The 20,567-nt window shown below is 40.0% G+C and overlaps 1 protein-coding gene across 1 annotated transcript in view; it reads right to left on the bottom strand.

Annotated features, from left to right (window-relative positions):
- Window positions 1-19,014, bottom strand: part of Oprm1 (opioid receptor mu 1) — a 57,239-nt gene extending 38,225 nt beyond the window's left edge. Inside the window, exon 1 of the mRNA XM_052750926.1 lies at window positions 18,404-19,014. Within this exon, the coding sequence (XP_052606886.1) occupies window positions 18,404-18,684 (281 nt within the window). The 5' untranslated portion in view covers window positions 18,685-19,014. The remainder of the gene's footprint in view (window positions 1-18,403) is intronic.
- Between the last annotated feature and the right edge of the window lie 1,553 nt (window positions 19,015-20,567).

Below are 20,567 nucleotides of genomic sequence, written 5' to 3' on the forward strand. Positions count from 1 at the left end.
GCACATTGATTGTGGAGTGCACTTGGACATTGTAATGTAAATTGGGAGGTTGTACCATCACCAGGAGGCCAAAGAAAATCAGCCATGAAGAGAGGCATTAGAAATTCTCCAGTGATGTGAACAGATGAGAACAGGCCATTTGGGGTGCTACTATAGCTATGGCAGCTGCTGTACCACTAATGTTTTGGCATGTGCAGTCAGCAATGTCTGTAGAATAGGAAATATCCATTCCAGCTGGAGCTAGGCAATTATGGAGGCAAGTGTTTTGTACCATCTCACCATGTTGTCCGTCCGCACTGTTTCCCTTTTTCAGAGCCTCTGGCCAGGCACCATCTTTATCACACTCTAGGTTATCTCTACCTATAAGATATATCTTACTTCTTCAAATCCTAGCCCCAAAGAGGAACAACCACCACCACCACCAACAACAAAATACTCCAAACCAGACTTTAACTCTAGATGCCCTCAAATCGAAAAGCTTTTTAAATATCAACTGATTTATATTTATAGTGGGTACTTTCATACCTTCTAGGGTTAGCTTACATGTTACAATGAGTGTGTAGTGTTCTTTGAGTTAAAATCTTAGGTGTAGCAATGTCCTGGATGCCTGAGCAACCATCCTAAGAGCAAGCCTAACCCTATTCAAGGGCTATGAATCTATAGACCAGTGAGTAGGAGAAACTTTTTTGATTCTGTTAATTTCCTTTAATTTGCATTCTTTATCAAGTTAGAAGTAAACATTCAGGTATAGCCTGATAGGGACATTGTGTTTAAAATTAGGACCTATAGGTCTGAGCACTTTGTCTGTGACCTTAGTCATGTGACTGAGCCTTGATTTCCACATCATAAAGAGTTGATTTCATTATCAATAAAGATGACTGCTGAACCAAATGAAAAGATAATGGAGATATATCCTACTTCTGTGCATTGCAGCAACAGCCAGCAGGTATGGCTTGCTCACCGTGTGCTGGGCATCATTCTAAGACATTTCCTTGGACTTTTCTCAATCTTCGTAACAAACTTATAAGATGGGTCTCATTATTTCTTGGTAGCTGAATAAACTAGGATTCCTGGAGGCTGAATAACTCACTCAGGAATAACTGAGGCAAGGGATCTGAGCAGACGGCTGAGTAGGAAGCTCTAAGAAGCTCTCTCCTCCACTGAGCTATGATTGCACTGACAGCATCTGTGCGATGTAAATATTTTGGAACTTTGGAGTACATCGAAGACTTACAACTTCTATAGGAATATTTGGGCAGTTTACTGCAGTTAATTTTGGTCAAATTTCACTTGTTAGCCAGCTAACCCTCAGCCCAGTGGCAAGGTATATACAAGCTGCAAGAGCAACTTGGACATAGTGCACCAAGCAAGGTAGGCAGCAAGAGCCCCGCCCTGCAAATATCAATGTGTGTGTTCTGGTCACACAGGTGCAGATACAGAGTCATGGAGCATTGGTGAAATCCCTTCAGTGGTGCAAATCCCTCCTCCTACAGCTGAAGCAACTTCAGGGGGATATAAAGGTCCTGGGATTTTCCCTTTCACTTCCTTCATTTGTTTTCTTAAACCACCTTTCTTTTGGAATTCAGACATGAAAGATTAAGATAGCCAACAGAAAGTGCATATATACCGAAAATGAGAAAGTGACTATTTATAGCCAGTGAAAAGTACAGGCTTGGAAAAGGTAGGAAAGACCATAAATTTTCATTTCTGGCTGATGCTTGGAAGAGATGATGATCTATGTGATTTAAAACCAAAACCAAAACAAATACCCATGGACTTCAGAGAAAGGAGAGAATCTGGTTCCTAGATTTAACATGTTATCGTATTTAAGCTAGATTTTTGCCAAAAATACCATAAGGCACAGACATAGGAAATTATTGACTATTTAGAAGGAGAAGAACAAAGGCAGGCAGAGAAATAAAGCAGAGGCTGAAAGAGGTAGGTTGTCAGGCCAAGTAGGGAGAACAACAACCTTGAAAACAAGTCTTAACGAAGGTCCCAAAAATGATGGACCAATGTGGAAAAATCAGGAAAAGAATGAGAGAGCAAGATGGACATACTGGGCAGAGGTGGAGAAGCTGAAATGTACCAGAGGGAAATCCTAGAGCTGGAGATTATGGTAACTGAAATGGAGATGAACAGGAGGGATGTCAGGGCCGATTTAAATGAGCAGAAGAATCACTGAGTGAGGGTCATCCAAATTGGAGGGATTGAATCTGAAGAACAGAAAGGATGGAAGAACAGAACCGCAGGGACGAGTAGAGAGATACAAAGAGGACTAAGACATAAAACTGAAAGAGAGAAGTGAGAGTGTTTGAAACACTGCCAGACACTCCTTACATTAAATGGATGGTGTGAACATGCAAACATCCAAGAAGATGGCGACCCCCTAGGTAGGATGGAGTCGGAGACTTGCTTTGAGATGCCCAGTGAACCTGCCCAGAGACAAAGAGAAGCTTAAAAGCATCAAGCTGTTGTCACATGTGAGGATTTACCTTAGCAGATTTCTCGTCAGAAACGTTGGAAGCTGGAAGGCAGTCAGGCGGTTAGTATATTTAAGGTGTCAAAAGGAAAACATTATCACGTAAGAATACACTGACCAAACTTCTCCAAATGGGAGGGAGACATTAAGACATTTCCAGATAAACAGAAATTGATGAAATTCGCTAACCCTTGCATTTCAAGACATCCTAAAGGGGGTCTTGCAGGCCAAAATGAAGACATAGTTGGCAATAACTTGAGGCCATATGAAGAGAAGATCTCACTAACAGAAAGTTAATAGGCAATTTTAAAAGCTAGCATTATTATACTAGTGGTTTGTAGCTATGCACTTCTGTGGTCTTCATGAGTTACATACCTGAGAGTAAAAATGTCAGTCCAAAAGCTAGCATTTCTCTAACCTTGCTTTGCAAGTCCACATTTTGTTTTCTACACAAGATACTAATGCCTTAAAAAGCACCATCAGGAAGCAGGAATTATGACTAGATTGAAAAACAGGAAGAGAGCAAGTCAATAATCATCCAACTCTTCCAATAAATAAAACCTCTGGACATCAGACATCTAGACAGACCTGCTACCAATCGTCAAATGTGTTTAAAGTATTGAAGAAGATAAAGCAATCACTTCCTCATTCTTTTCAGGAGGCTAACACTGATTTGACATTAAAGTTAAAAAATCATGACCAGCAAAGAAATCTACCATCGATGTATAAATAAACTTATGAAAAAACTGATGTAAAAAGTTCTGAACAGAACATTGTCAAACAGGGTTTGCAGCATATTGTAAGTCCTGTAAGTCCAGGAGATCTGATGCCCTCATCTGGCATCTGTGGGCACCTGCACACACCTGCATATACATGCACACAAAGACAAATAATAAAATAAATCTATAAAAATCATTAAAATAGGGTTGGCAAAATGGCTCCGTAAGTAAAGGCAGTTGCTGTTCAAGCCTGAGGAGCTGAGTTTGATCCCATGACCTAGGGCGGAGGGAGGGAGAGAGTTAACTCCAGAAAATTGTACTCTGACCTCAACACAAGTACTCTCTCTCTCTCTCTCTCTCTCTCTCTCTCTCTCTCTCTCTCTCTCTCACACACACACACACACACACACACACACACACACACACACACACTTTAAAAATAATTAAAACGATAAATTTCTATATTGTGTCAGTATTACTCCAAAGAAAAAAATGAGTCAGAGTAAAAGGAGTAATGGAGGCAGAATTCATAACTGTTATCTGTTTGTTGTGAAGTGTGGCTTCCTCAGCTCTACAGTTCACTGCTGCAATATACACACCCAAAACACGAACTATCTGCATGATAATCAGTTTTACTAAGGTTAGAAAGGTTCATAAACATCTCAACCCATGTTTGTGCAAATTCTCACAAAATCCCTGGCAGCAGTTAAGACCCCATATTTTAAATACCACTGAGATTCCTATCAAATTTCAGCCAGGAAATTATTTAACACTGTAGTTAGAAGTATATTGATGCTCCTTGGTATGCTAATAGAAGATGTGGATAATTAGGATTTTTTTTCTTGTTGTTGTCTAGAGTTTATAATCATGGAGTTTGGAATTTTTTGAAATTATAACAACATGCAATGTTAAATGGTAGCATAAAACATTAGAACTATATGCCAAGTTTCAGAATGAGAGGAATTAAATGTGAAAAAAAAAGCTGTTCTGATGGTTGTTGAGTTTTTAAAAGTAATATGATTAATGTTCGTGGCAATTTAACTTGAAATCCCATTTGTCAAAACTGCAGCTGGGCATTCCCTTCTCACCCTTTCAGTGTGCCTGGATACCTGCTGCTACCTAAGTAGTTTAGCATTTCATTACATCTGCAATAGCAGCTTTCAGGGCCAATTGAAAGAAAAATAAAAGTAATGCAATTTAGCTCCCTGGGATCCTGATTTACATAAAATTACATATTTATGATGACTGTTTTCCATCCAATAATTACATAATTTTTTTGAACTTAAATATCATGCCAACCTGGACTTTTTCTAGGAAACAGAAAGCAGCTTATTGAGCTTTTTTCCTTCTAAGTATTTTCAGGGAGAGATTTTTTGGAAGGTATTTCCCTTCCCCTGTGGAGAATTCAATAGCATTTGTTAGGGGAAAATATGATTCATGAATAAACCAGTAATTTGGCAAAGCAAGGAAGTCCCATTAGTTTTTAAAGGCTGGAAGTTCAGTCTTACAGTGTGACGGGGTTATTAAACCAATGCAGGGGTTGTCTTCCAACTTGGAATGGACTCCTTTGGCACTAACAATGTTTCAGTCACAAATAAGGAATGCAAGTGTGGTTTTAATAGAAAAACTCTAAGCACAAAGATGATTTATATTTTCCTGTGAAAGCTCTCTATGTGGTATTATATTGCTTCTGGGGATCATCTACTATTTTTGAAACTTCTTTTAGTTTTGTATTAGTAATTGTTTCTGTTCCTACCATAGGGTTTATTTAAACAATGTGAGGAGTTTAGAAATATGTGTGTATGTATATGTATAAATATGTGCTACAATACAAATCACTATCAATGTATATAGGTAACTTGGAGAGCAGTTTGATGTATTTAATATCTTTACTTTGTGATCAAAATGATACACTTCACAGCTTCTTCTAGCTAAAAATAAAAATATTATTAGACTTTATGTACAAATTTATGGGACTTCATGCTTTATAGCATCTTGACACCCAAATCAGTATTTTGAATTTTCATAAAATACACATTTCCATGATTACTTTGTTCCCTCATCAAATATCTCCTTAGTGATTGACACCGTAGCATACAATCACGTGACACCTTCTCACATTCTTTTTCGGTAAGTGTGGATTCCCACTGAGAGACACATCTGACCTACCTTGGAGGAACCTTCAAGAACCAAATTGTTTTAAAGTGGAAGGGTAGATACGATGGCAAAGTGTGTGTGTATGTGTGTGTGTGTGTGTGAGAGCTGAACCAAAGTTGAGAAGATAATGGTTTAGTATTTAAGTGGCTAGCATATGGCAGTTATTAAAAACATGTATGATTAGTTGAGAACACCCAAGAAAATGATAGGTATGTATCTGGGGTTATCATCTTGGCCTTAACTTGCCAAGCTTTTTGTCTCTGATAGTGACAGGAAACTGCTAGTTTAGGGTTAACCCTAAATTGAACTAGTTATTGCTGTTTTTCAAAAACAAATGTTAGTCTAATTTCTGTAGCAGACTGCTATTACATTTTCTGAAATCAAATATAAACATCTGTTAAGTGCATTGGAATTCACAAACTTTATTACTCAATTTTACAGCTAGGGAGATTTTTAGTAATTTTGTGGCCATTGCATTTTCTGCTCTATGAAGTAACACTTTCTTTACTGCCCTGAGTGTCTTACGTCAGGTATTTGTGAAGCGCTGGGTGTACAGTAGAAGTTGGGACATCTGACATCACCTCCCAGAAACTCCTGTGTGATGCAGGTGCTCTTAACCACTGAGCCCTCTCCCCAATCCCAAAAATTTTCCTTTTGAGAATTCCAAGTTTCTTTTAGTCATTAGCTGCTTAGGAACATCCCTCTAGACATTTTTCTGTTTTTTCATTTCTTTCTTTTTTTCTTGATAGTGCTGGGAATTGAACCCAGGGCCTCATAGTTGCCTGCCAAGCTTCCTACCACTGAACTGTATCCTCAGCCCAGCACTGTTATTTTCACCAGAAACAGGGCACTGAAAAGCAAAGGGTTAAAAATTATTGCAGAATTAGCATAATATAATCTGGCCAATAATGTATGTAATATGTATGTAAATGAATATACATGTGGGTACATTATAAAATGAATAAAAAAAGAAGAAGAAAGGCTAAATACTAAATATAAGGGGATGAGGAAGAACTGAATGCAGGTAATGGACCTGAGTTATGAAAGTGGAGATTAAGCTAATTGGTACCCTAATTCTGGTTCTTTTGGGGGGAGGGGAGGTGATGGATAAGTGCATAAAATACATTTGATAGTGAAACGTAAAATTTAGCATGAAGCTATACAGCTTCCATTGTAAATGCCAATTCTAACTGTATAGAAGTTATTTAATTATATAGACTTTAGGTCTGGCTGATATTGGTATGTGGTGTTTTTATTTCTTTACAAGTTTTTATTTTAAAATAATAAACTTTATAAAATTAACTAAAATATTATAATAAATTAGTGTACTGAAACAGTTCAGCTGTCTTACATCCCACAGCCTGCTGAGCTTTAAAATATAAGACTGGAAAGATAAAGAAAGGCAATATCTGTCCTTCAGAAACTGGTTTTCACCAAGTAGGAAATTTCTGGTGTGTGTGTGTGTGTGTGTGTGTGTGTGTGTGTGTGTGTGTGTGTGTAGTGGAATTACGGAAAACACCGTGGTTCTTGGATGAATGATAGATCTACAAAGCTAAGCCTGGCACAGTGACTGTCTCCTGATCATTTACTGACATGAGTATCAGCTTTGCTGGTCACAGATGTGAAATGCTGGCAGCGATAGTATATGGCAGTATCTTCAGATCGTAACTGAGCTTTCACAAGTAACAGCCCACAAATAATTAATGGATTCTGTTTTCCCAAGCTGAAAGGAAACTCAGATTCAGAAAATTAGACTAGACCCAGTTGGCCTGAGAAGAAAGGTTAAGTGAAAATGTCACAGGGTGATATAAAGAATACCCTGCTTGTAAGGGGCGAGACGCCTACTTCCTCCGTTTCGTACTTCTGTGAAGTAGGATCTATCAGTGATAGAATAGTCACCAATAGGTTGTTACTTAGGGACTATTCTGGGAAGACAGAAATGGAGAGTATATACCAGGCAGACATCCAAATGGGCCCTCAACAGCTAGCTCGCACATCCGTCCTCAACATAGTCGGATGGAGCTGTTTTAAAGACTGAAAAGTTAAGTGTCATATAGAATTTTGCTCAAATATCAGTTCTGTCAATTTTTTAGTTAAATGAATTTGGACTTAATAAGTTTCTCCCCGATGAAGGTTGGAAAATGTTACTACTTTTCTTAATCTGTTGATACAAGCCTGGGAATGTTTAAAACAGTAGTGTAATTTAGGATGGCTAGTAGAGGAATCTAGGACATTGTAACGTCATTGTAACATCCAGGAAAAGCCAATAATGGAGACAAGATGACCATGATGGTACCCATGGACAGATTTCTAGGGACCACATCTTCTGTTTTGTTCACGTTTATTTTTCTGGGTTTGTATTTATGATTACTTCTCCTTGTCCTAACATGGGTTCTAGATGTTGCACATATGTGCTAAAGGTAACATCCTGACCCATCATTGTTCTGAAAACACAACTGTTTCTGAACCGTTTCTTAGAGCAACTATCATTCCAAAACATTTCGGGGTTTCCATTCTATGACTTTGTCTGTTCCAACTAGAATGCTAATCAATACATTGTATTTTGTATATCAACTTAGCATCAAAAAACTATGTGAGGGAAATGTAACAGATGTACTGGAACATATTTGTCTTGTCATTGTATCAGAGTTAGAGTGATTTTAATACCTTAGAAGACATGTCCTTATGTCAAATATGTTTTGAAGGTGCTTGAAAGCAAAGGTATGTAGAGGGTACGTTCATTCTTTGTGTCACCTGCTATTATTTGGAACTTCTAAATTGCTGGGAGAACAGTGCTGGTGAAATCTCCTTCCTTAGACTGCACTTTGGAGGAAAAGGAGGATGCCAACAAGTTTGGCCACTCTGAGCTAAATCTGGTACATCAAAGAGAGTGCTTTGTTCATAGTTAGTGGTCAACAAACATAAAAACTATGTTTAATCTTCTTTAATATCACTCTGTGTATTAGTTGCTTTTCTGTGGCTGTCATAAAACACCACAGCCAAGGCAGCTTATAGAAGGAAGAATCTACTGGGGGTCAGGGCTTACGGTTCCAGAGGGATCATTGTGGGGAAGTAGCAGGCATAGAAGTTGGAGCAGGATGCTGAGAGCTCACATCTCTAACCACAAGCATGTAGCATGGAGAGACACAGAAAGAAAGAGAGACAGAGACAGAGACTGACACAGATAGAGAGAGAGACAGAGACAGAGATAGACAGAGAGACAGACAGACTGAGACAGAGAGAGACTGACACACACACAGAGAGAGACAGACAGAGACAGACAAAGAGAGACACACAGAGAGAATGGGATGGTTTAAGGCAACCCTCAGTGACATGCTTCCTTCAGCAGGACCAAACCTTCTAAATTTACCTAAAGAGTGCCATCAACTACGGACAAAGTATTCCAACATCTGAGCCTGTGAAGGATGGTCTTATTTAAAGCATCCATGGTCTGGTAAACAATTTCAACCTGGTGTGGACACACACACACACACACACACACACACACACACACACACACTACCAGACAATACCAGCATATGGGAAAGGGCAGCAGGAGGTTCAGGAGTTCAAGGTCATCTTTGAATTACAAGGAGAATTTGAGGCCAGCCTGGGCTACATGAGAGCCTGTCTCAAGCAACAACCCCCCAAACTCAATGCCATTTTCTTCCCTGATTATAGTTACAATGTACGAGAACTCCATTATTCAATATAACAAAGACTTTAAAATCCACACAATTTTAAGGCACCAGTTTTAGTCCTTAGATACATGTTTTATTTTTACAAAGGAGTAATTTTAACTTCCTTTTTTCATCAGAAGGAAAAAAATCTTAGAAGGTTCTTTATTAGTGCTGTCTGCTTTTAATACAGTCACGTATTTTAGCAACCTTAGCCCGTCATAGGAAGCAAACTCCCATTTAATTTCACTCAATCCATGTGCTTTTCTTTCCAGAGCTGATGGGGCATGAATAAGAATGAAATAATGTCAGTAATAATTTCCTTTATTCTTCTTGGCAAGCACAGCCAGGTGCAGATGTTCAGGTTGTACTGCTGGCAACATTTTTCAATTAACATTTAATCTTCCCCCACAGAAAGTTCAACCTCACCCTGGAATGGAACCCAGCATTTCAATGGAAGAATGTTGAGAAACAAAGAAAGCCCCCACTTCTATCGTTCTGCTGTTCCTTGTAGTCTTCTTTCTGAGAGGGCCCAGTGTGCCTCAAGGGTGTTAATCCCCCACCACATTCAATGCTTGCTTTATTTTGCAGATTGCTGCCTTGACTTTGGCAGTTGATAGGCATTGTTTTCAAGTCTTGGAAAAATCCATTATTCAGGCATTTGGAATAAATGGACAAGTAGAGTCTCGAAATCTCCACTACCTCCTAGAAGCACTTCATCTTTTGACCTATTTCACTTTAATTAGAGAATCAAACTAACAAAAGTCAGGGTGACTCTTCATTGGGATGAAGTTTTAAATACCTAAATTTCCACAGCTCACGTGCAGACAGAGCTGTGGGTTTAAGTAATTTATTCTGACTCATATGAACAAGTCTTGAGTAAATAATAGTTTTATCCTATGTTGTCAGGACTCACCTTCCATTTCCATACAAATCTAAAAGTGAAATATTTAAATATCAAATTATCTAGTCTCAGTTTGATATTTTTGGAGACAAGTTTCTCAATCTGGCCTAGAACTCATCCTGCAGCCCAAGATGGGTTTGAATTCATGACATATTTTGTTCAAAAATTTTGTTTGTATTCCCCACTTCTGAATTTATTAGGCAATACAAAAAGATTTATCAGCAAGGAACAAAATGCATAATCTATCTGCAGATTTTCTTCTCTCCAGCAAGATGGGTTTGGAGTGACCCAATGCTTTGAGAAAGAGTTAACAGGAAGGACAAGAAGATTGACCACAGTGATACCCATGTGGTGCTTTGCTTTGTTTCTATAGGCTAAAAATGTAATCTACAGCTAAATACATTTTAATGGACAAAAATTGTGGTCTAGTGTAAGTAAAGGCTCTGGATGCATGCCACTGTGCTGATAATGATGGCCTGTGTCCTGTGGGGTTGGAGTGTGAAGAAGTTTGGAAGCAGTCAACAAATCTTTTCTCTCTTGCAGAGAGAGCACTTCAGAGTAAGCTAAGATTTTTAGTATAGTATATAAACTTAGATCTGAAATCCATCTGAGATTGAACATGGTTAGTATTTTTCACAAAACACTCACTAATAAGATTCAAGTTGCTTGGGTAGCTGGCATAAACATTTAATAATAGACAGAGATTCAAACATGTCTTTTTTTGCTGCAGGTTTAGCACTCCATCTACTATGTCTATTCTGAAGAGAACTGCCAGACCACATTTAAGGAAAAATTTAAAAGCTCTTGGGCTTGAACTTCCCTGGAAGTTAATTTACTAGTTACACTATACACAATCTCCTAGAGTTCAGATCTTTTATACCTCCTTAGAACAGGATTCAGTTTCTTATTCACTAGACCAGCGAGGTGGACCAGACTGGAGCAGTAGGAACTTAGATGCACATTAGACGTGGGGAAGAGCTTTCTACATGCCAGTTCCCAGACCAGTTCTCAGAGACTGTAAACTAATTAGCTCTCTATGGGCAGTGGCCTCTCCTCATCCTCCTTCTCCTTGTCCCTCTTCTCTTCCTCCTCCTCGTTCTCCCCCTCTTCCTCCTCCTCCCCATCCTCCTCCTCCTCTTCTTCCTCCTCCCCTTTTTCCTCCTTCTCCTTTTCCTCCTCTTACAACTTCTTTTCAAAAAGAACTTCTTAGGTAATGCTAATTTGTAACTAGGAGAGAACCATTGTTCTGGAAAGCTGCTCCCATGTGCTTAAGGGTGTTGTAAGGCTTTGTGCAATGGGTATGATGTTCCATGGTTAGTTAAAATGAAAATCACATTTTATTATTCTTTTTATGTAGACTGGGTTCCTGGCTAGAACTTAGATCCAGTTCTCACTTAAGAACATTTAAGAAAGAATTTGATTTTTAGTGGACTCTACATCACCCTACTGAAACAACTCTTTGTGCAGATTTTAGTCTGGTAGTCATCTGTCTAAGCTAAAGAACTGTGGTACCCATAAAGAGGTGTCCGCTGGGCACAACTTATGAAAAGATCGATCATTTAAATGTGGATGGAGGAAACTGCATCAAGGCATGGAATCAGGTATGAAGAGGATTTCAAACAATGTACACAAAGTCATTGAAAAACCCATGGACAGAAAGAAGTCAGGAATCGCCCACAGTCTCAGAACACCTTGACGTTTAATGGTCCCTCTTACCAGCTGGACAGACTGAAATAAGGGAGTGACAGTGTTCAAAACAACTTTTGGGAACTATAGTTATCAAATGTTTAAAACACAATTGTGTTACATAAGTCAGAAAGAAAAAAATAAAGAAAAAAAAAACCGATCAGGTTGGTGTTTCAAATTCCATAAAGATATTGATAGGCTCATAGGGCCCTGCCCTTTCCTGAGAATTTAAAAGTAGTTATTGGTTGATGAGGGAAGGGGAGATATTTTCTTCAGTGGGGTGGCCACTTAAATATTGCCAATGCTTGTGTAAACAACACAAATGAAATCAAATGAGTCATTACAAAACAATCATGAGAGTGGTACTAGGTAGGAAGAAGGTGACTGGGTAGGAGAAAGGAACAGAAGAGGGTAAGGGGCATATGACTGACATGCATTATAAAAATGTCATAATGAAACCCATCTTATGTATGAACAATATATGTAAAATCTTGGAGGATCAGGGCTTAAATATTCATCAGTAATGAAATAAATCAATTTAAAAACACCTGAGTGACACCTAGAAGCTGCAGTCACCATCTGGCTGTGCATGGTGGGTTCAGCATGTCTGGCATGCAGGCATATATGGCTTTGAGGGTAGATTTAATATGTCCCAAGAAGTTAATAGGAATTCACATATGACAATTTCAGCTTTTTCTCAAAAGCCTTCAAGTGATTAAAGGTGAAAATGCTGAGCAAAAGTCTGCAAAGTTGCCTGGAATCAAGATGAGCACAAAGAATATTTAAGAGAGGGAAACCTTTAGAAATCCTCTTCTCTAAGCACGCACCCTTAATCACTGGCTAAGGGTGGTCAGGAATGTTGGCAATCATTTGGACCAATGGAGAAGAGATGGAAGTCTGGGAAGATTTAGAGGCAATCCTGTGTGTCTACTACTAAAACCCAACTTAGCACCAATTTGGGAAAGCCAATGCTGCTGTCACAACCATCTGTGGCTACTGTGCTGTGTGTATTGACTTCCTATTTCTATTGCTGTTTTTGGAGCTTGAAAAATATGTTATTTCAACAAAATTCTTTGTATCTGTTATGAATATGGCCACTGCATGAATATAAAATTTTATACCTCTTTAATAGACTTTGACTAAGGAGATCTTGTGGACCAAATCTAGCCAACCACTTCTTTCTATGATTTGTTAGCAAAGAATGATTTTGTGATTTTTAAGTGGTTGAAAAAAATCAAAAGGAAAATATTTTTAGGCAGATGAGTCTAATATGGAAGTTCAAACTTCAGTGTCCATATAAAGTTTTATTGAGACATAATTGTTTCTCTTTGTTTACATGATTTCTGTGGCTTCTTCTAAGCTATGATCACAGAGCTCAGTCATTAGAACAGGGATCATTTGGTTGTAGAAACAAAGCGTTTACTTTCTAGCCTTTTATAAGAAATGCTGGACAAGGTGGCTATCTACTCATCATCCCGTGGACAGAAGTCATGTATGCATCCAAAGTGAGGTGAACCGTGCTTGGAGTAATTTAAGCTCAAATTTTACTTTATCTAATGAAACAATTTAGGGTAATAAAACAGATTTTAATTTTACAGATTGAATCTGCAGCTGATTGTATATTCCTACCATCTTCAGTGTTGGAGAAAGCAGACAGATTTACAGACCTAGAGTCATCAAGTTGTAGGCAGAGCCCTGATTAAATGAACCATTAAAAACTAGAATAAAGATTTTGTTGCTTCAAATGGCTTCTAAAATTTGCTAAATGTAGGTATCAAATCATTGTGATGCTATAGCTACAGACCAGTTACTACATATTAGGTAATTGCCCCCTTTATTTTAGAACTGCTTTGGAAATGAAGGGTAAGAATTCAGACAATGGAGCTGAATCCCAAATTATGCTCTCCAGACATTCCATTACACAATTTTAATTTTGCTTAACCCACTGTCTTTAGGAATACAAAGAAAACAATTTAATTTTGACAGTCTTACTCTAATACACAAAATAAAATATGCCATGTCTGATTTTGAGTGTGTGTGTGATACACCTAGGTATCTAGTGCTGAAGTGATGAGGAAATTATGGGTATTCACCTTGCTTTCTTTCTATTCTGCTTGATGGTAGTGTATGCTCAAAGCATGGAACCCATCTTTGCATGGTGAGCTCACTGCTGTATGTAATCATGTGTAGCTGAACTTCTTGGTTGTCTTATTTGAGTCAGTTCTGAGTATCAGAAAACCCTGCATCTGTAGACTTAAGCAACTGCAGTTCAAAAGTATTTGGGAGATTTTGCACTGTACTCAACATGCACAGACTTCTTTTCTTGTTGTTATGCCCTAAAAAGTGCAGCATGCCATCAATTTGCACAGCATTTCCATTATATTAAAATTATACGAAAGATGTAATTTAAGAATCAAAGTTGAAGGCAAAAAATGGACCATTTAATATAAAGGCTTGGAGCTTCTGGACTTGGTATTTACAGGAGTCCTAGGGCCAAATCCCCTTTGGGTACCAAGAGTTCACATTATTTCCTTGAAGATTGCTATGTCTGCTGCCAATCCTTATTCCAGGAGGAAACTGTAGAGGAGACGTGATTGAAATTATTTAGCCTTAAAAAAAAAAGGTGCTTACGGGCTTTTGCATTCACCCTAGATCTTGCGTGGGTTGGTAGAGAACCCTGCATTACTTGAAGGGCCCTGTGTGTAAGTTCCCAGGTGACTCCAAAGGTGACGCTCTGCCTCTGGGCTCTGCTGCTGTGAGCCGGCATCCCTTCTGAAGGCTAGGCTTTGCCCCATTTGCTTCTTTGTAGGTTTTTTGTCTCTGAGTCTGAGGTAGGCCAGCTTTGGATAGGGGAAAGAGAGGCACCTTACATGGTGGCTGGAGGCAGTGCAGCCACAGAGCGGTGTGAGACAGCTGAGTGTGATGGGATTGCTCAAACAGTAAAAACCAAGGGTATCCAAACTGCCTGGGACCAGCACAACTGGCCAAGTCCCCCATTAACTGTGCTATGCTTCAGTATGGTACCTTACTGTTTTCCTTCCAGAACTGGATATTCCCATCGTGCATCTCATTCTATGACACCCCCTCAACTCCATATAAGGATAGAAAAGTGTAGCAAACCCTATTCCAGGAAAACCCCACCCCTTTCCTGGAATCCCTCACCTTATTTCATGAATGATCCTCCCCTCTATAAATGTTTTTCTGTAAAACTGAGTGGTCCAAAATACTTGGTGTTATTACATTCTTCTGAGAAGCCCTCACTTCCTCTTGGGGGCTAACGTTTGCTCTGTAAGGGAACTTCTTTCTAATTCTAATTCTCCCCCCCCCCACCCCCATTAATTATTTCTCTGATCATGACAGGAAGTAGGAAGCACTAGATAGAAGTGACAGTTTGGTGCTGTCAGAGACCTTCCTAGTCTTCATCAACCACAGCAACTTTGCTGTTGAAAATGCTCACGTGTATAGTGATAAAATGCTGTCTAGAATCCCAAACACAGGGAAACTGTTAAGTGCCTTATAGAGGAAGTATGCACATTCGACTTTGTGTGCATATGACTTCAGACATGTATGGCAGGCTGTGAGTTCAGTGGAAATTGATCTGTAATGTGTATTAAATAGGACATCCTTAAATAGAAACACACATGGAACAGGTTTATGTATTGATTAGTCGATGAACGTTTTTCAACCAGAGGCTCACAACAATACTGTGGTAGTCATGGAGACTTTTCAGTGAGTGTACCATGATGAATGATGAAAACCACTGAACTCATTTCTTTTTACTTTCTTATTCCCATGGTGACAGTACCAATCTGGTATCAATTCAAAGCTGATGGAGCTGTATGTGTATTTATGCACATATATGCATGTCTCTGAGTGTATTTGAGCTGTGGCTTGCTGGTATCAATATGCAATACTGATTCCTCGTTGGAGAAAATTCTCTCTCTCTCTCTCTCTCTCTCTCCCTCTCTCTCTCTCTCTCTCTCTCTCTCTCTCTCTCTCTCTCTCTCTCTCCACAAAGCCACAAAGCCATTTTCCCCATTTTAAAACCAAAAGTCTTCTTAGGTGATGGCTACCTATGACATTTCTATGGAGTCATTTTTGTATTTCATATCTTTGATCTAGGACAGAATCCTATTTTATCTTTTACATTCCTTAGAACAGAACTTTACAAGAATCCTACATAAGGTTTGCTCATTTCTGGTGTTGTGGAAGGGATCATGAGGATGGTCCTGAGAAAAGGGACATTAATCATATCATCAGGATCTCAGTTACTTTTGTTGCTGTTTTTGTTGTAGTTATCTATGATTCACTCAATATACTAAGCTATTCTTGAGGATACTACCTCCATCTCTCTAGGAGCTGTAGCTATTGGACTACTTAATCGTATTTGTTGTTTCAAGCAGGTAGATGTTAGTGAGCTCTTCTCATAACTGCATGGACTCGTTATTGTACTTTCCATTTGTAACAGAGTGACAAAGTCTCCTAGATTATCTGGGACATACAGCCTCCAGACATTCAGTTAAATATGCTCAGCTACCTAGGCACAGTTTCTTCAACCCACAGATGCTTCACCAGCACTTTATCTGTCACTGAACTACCAATTTTTCTGTTGCACATTCTTATTCCCAGAAGGTTATCTGCCCATGGAATTGAGCACCTGCTCTGCCACAGGTGGGTGTTTGGATTGACCTTTCAAATAGAACTGCTTCTGTCAGAACTTTCAGTACAGAGAATAAAGCACAATGCCATGTTCCCAGTGTGACACGGTGTCACTATGTGACTCCAAGTGAACAAGTGAGAGGCAATTCCTTTAAAATGAATCCACCCAGCCAGCAACCTCCTCAGCACTGGGAAAAGACCAAACTGTCTGCCTCAGCTGGTTGCTGAGCTACTCTTTATAGAAAATAGAAGCCAGAGGAGATAAAAAACGAGGAAGGAGGATACTGTAGACTAATAAGGAGAAAAGACTCTTAGATGCTTTGGCAATTGTTTCATGCCTTTTAAACCCAAGAACCCACCCATAAATTTGGGGTATTTTGTTATTTCAGTATTATTATTGTAAACCAAGATTTCTCTGTTGATCTAGCAACAGAATTAACTCAAATAATCAATTTCTATCCTAATTAACAGAAAATTATGTGAGCTAAGTGACATCCGGGGTGTTGCACTAATGGATATCTTTTCTTGGGTAAACAATTGATTTTCTTTGTATTGGTTCACTCGTCTAGCATAGATAACCTTTAGTCCATTCTAGTTCTTTCATTTTATGATTCTGTGATTCTTTTTTTCTTCCAGGAACAATGAACAACATATTCTCCTTACTGAAAGTCATCTTTAAATTACTGCCTTAACTGTGGGATGAGACTGGTTTTTAATCTCTCATTTGAATCTCTGTGCTGAATTGCAGAAAGTAGGTGTTTGAAAGCATACATTTTCGTATTGATTTCCTTCCTGTTTTTTTCCTTCTGCTGTTAGCCTTCCTCTCAATAGATGGTGCTCTTTTCTCAGAGACATATTCCTCACCCAAAGATCAGAGGAATCAGTCTTACTTTAAACAATCATTAATTAAAGAAATCAGACAAGCAATTTGCAGTACCTTGGGAACAAAGGGATAATGAGGGAAATGATCTTTCAATGACCTGAGCACTCTGTTGAAGCCTGTGACATGTGTGCTGGATAGGTAAAGCAAATATTGTAACTAAACATGAAAGTGCCAAGCTCATGATGCCACATGACCCCACTGGGAAGAAGGACTTAAATCAGGAGCCATTTTAAAGTGCTGGGATAGCCATCTACTTTAACAAAAGTGGGTAGGTAAGTATTCCACACTAACAGGCAGAATCTGAACATGTAACTCAGTACCAAAACAGTAACTCAACACAACACACTGAACAATACCTTGCTCACTCTTTGCCAAATTCATCTATTACACCCCCAAACAACAGGAAGTAGACCTCAAACTCTTTGGAAGTAAAACAGAGACACTTTCCTCTCCAGACCATCCTGAACAGCTCCCCGTAATACATAACGTTGTTGCTTTTATCATTCCTAATTGACTTCCACATTTGCAAGCACTGAAGAATTGTTATGCCCTGTAGATGCCCTGAGCTACTCAGCAATTCCAGATGCCACTCAGGACTCCCTGAGCAGATCTGCAGGAAGAAAGTACAAACTGGACTTAAACATCACAGCAGCATACTTGCTACATCCAAGCCACCCTGCCCCGGAGAGATGCCAGGAAAGCTCCCTCTACCTGGGGTAGCCTCAGGATGGAAGAAGAATAAGATAAAAACTCCCCAAACACAGGAGAATGGGTGGGGCTGTGGTCCAACCTAAACCAGCAGGTCTGAGAAAGTTAGCAGAATTTATCTCTTTAACCTACTAAGAAGCCTCTGCCCTTCAATTAGGGAAAGCTAACTAGATTTTTTTTTTTTTACCTCTCACTCTTCACAACTCACTGTTCTTGTAGCTCATGCAGAGGGATGATTGAGACTCTTAGCTTAGAATAAGAAAGCTATCTAAGATGAAGCCCTTCCCCCTGCCCCCCAACCCATATCTTAAAATCTTTGCCCAAAGAAACTTCTTGGTTTTGGAATGTTGAATACTGCTTTATCAAGGGAGGGAGAAAAACCCACAAAAGTAAAATTTCACACACAAACAGCAAGTGCTCTATCCAAGTCACCCCAGCTTTGTACCCTGTTTCCTTCTCCTCTGTCCCTCACAGACTTTGTCTCCATCCCCCGCTGTGGAGCTTGGAGGCGCTCAGGGCATTCCTTACCTGACGATCACATACATGACCAGGAAGTTTCCGAAGAGGCCCACTACGCACACGATAGAGTAGAGGGCCATGATGGTTATGGCTGTGACCATGGAAGGACTGCCGGCCGAAGGGCACAGGCTGTCGCTCCCGCCAAGCCCGGTGCGGTTCAGACCGCATGGGTCCGACTGGTTGCCCTCTACATGGGACAAGTTGAGCCAGGAGGCAGGTGCTGGGGAGCAACTCGGAGCCAAGGGGTCAGAACAGTCGCTGGTGTTCCCCGGGCCGGTGCGGCTGTCCATGGTGCTGAAGGCCTGCCGCGGACTCGATGTGGACAGTAACTGAGAGCACCAAGACTTTTTTGGGTTTCGCGATCCCCAGCCTCCTCCTCTCCCAGCGGCCTCAGCTCCGTCCGTTTCTTACACAGACCAGCCCTGGCGGAACCAGAGAAGAGCGTCAGCCAGAAGGGAACGCCTGAGCGTCTGATATTCTCCTCTGCTTGGAGCCCCCTCCCACCTTAGAAGTACACGGAGCCGCATCCCTAGCACCCCAAAGCACTGCTCACTGGGTGGAAGGGAGGGAGCCTGTGAGGGATCCAGGGGCTGGAGAGGAGGGAGGAGAGAGAAGGCGTGGATTTTGCGCAAAGCAACTCTGAGAGTCAGTCTCCCCTCTCTCCATGCACTTCCGAGCAAAACGAGTGTAAAGTGGGGTGAGGTGGGGGGCAGAAACAGGGACGTCGTAGAGAAGGGTGGGAAGACAGGCAGTTAAGTTTCTTTGCAACAAGGATGCATAAGGTAGGGGGTTCGCATGCCTATTTTTTTTTCCAGCGCTGTTTTTCTAATCAGCCAGGGAAGTCATTGATCTGTTACATTCTCAATGACCCTTAAACCTCCACACTCTTCCCACTCAACTGCCCAATGCAATGATTTGGTGCTGGAGACCCACGATTTTTCTTCTTTCCCAAGATCCCCATGTCTGAAGCGAAAATATAACTCCAGTCTCTCAAATTTTCAGCCCTACAAATCTGTTTTGAAGCAACAAGGATCTTTCTCCGAAAAAGAAAAATTTTGTGGGGGAAGCCTATTTCTTGTGCCCCCATTCCCTCAATTTATCTTGGATTGGGTGGTCTCTTTGCATCTGAATTTGTCCCAGGGAAGAGGAAGCACGGACATGAGGGAGGAGGGGCAAAACCCAGTAAAATCCACTAACGACCACACTGCCTCTCCTAGCTCCTCTCATGGACCTGCTTAGAAAGATTTCTCCTTTAGCTTTTACCCTTCCTTCGGGGGGTGGGGGGGTGGGTGGGTTACAAGCTTCTGGGGAGCAGGTGACTGAACTAAGAAGAAATTGCACTGCTTTATTCTTTCTATGGTAGAGATTCCTAAAAAGACCCACATGGCTCCTTTGAGTGTGAAACAGCCCAAACAAGACCCATGAAGAACAAGGATGGGTTTAAAAAAATTTCATCTCATGTCTAAGTTCACAAGTGCTTCTGAAGGAATACAAGTTTAAATTCAACAGTAGTGTGTTTTCTTCTTCTTTTCATCCCTGTGCATGCACATGCTTGTGCATACCCATAGTTTTTAACTATAAACATTGAAATTAAATGGGCTTGACTGGTTGTGGGAAGTTTAACTGTATTCTCATAGACTGTGGAAAGCAAGCTTAGAAGGAACACGTAATTCCAATTTTACTTTTAGACATTCATCTTGAAAACAGATAACTCACAGCTAAACTATTAATCATAGACTTTGGGCCAATGTTCAGTATTATTTTTACCCTTTTCCATTAAAGGGTGTAATTTCAGCACTAATGTAGATAAGATTTCCCAGTGACTGCTAAAATACCTTTAAATGCATTATTCTAGGAATAAATGTGTCAATTCACATGATTGAGCTGAAATTTGTGTGCTCACTCATTCATCGGTCTTCTGAGGATGCACAGAACCATCCTCACTCCCTTCATGTGAAGACAAGTCAGCACATGGGGTGCTTCCTGCTGCCTTTGCTGTCAGACTGTTTTGTGATATAGTCCTGTCATCTCAAGCAGTGTGAGTCTGAATAGGTTACTTTACCTTATTGAGTCATAGTTTCCTTTTCAGAGTAAGAATCTGAACTTTATTCAATGATATGTTCTCATCTGAGATCAATATTTCCCTTCTATTTCTGTTTCTCATGCTTCACAG

Source organism: Peromyscus californicus, unplaced genomic scaffold (genome assembly GCF_007827085.1).
Source record: "Peromyscus californicus insignis strain IS unplaced genomic scaffold, ASM782708v3 Scaffold_22__1_contigs__length_63687245, whole genome shotgun sequence".
Classification (NCBI taxonomy): domain Eukaryota; kingdom Metazoa; phylum Chordata; class Mammalia; order Rodentia; family Cricetidae; genus Peromyscus; species Peromyscus californicus.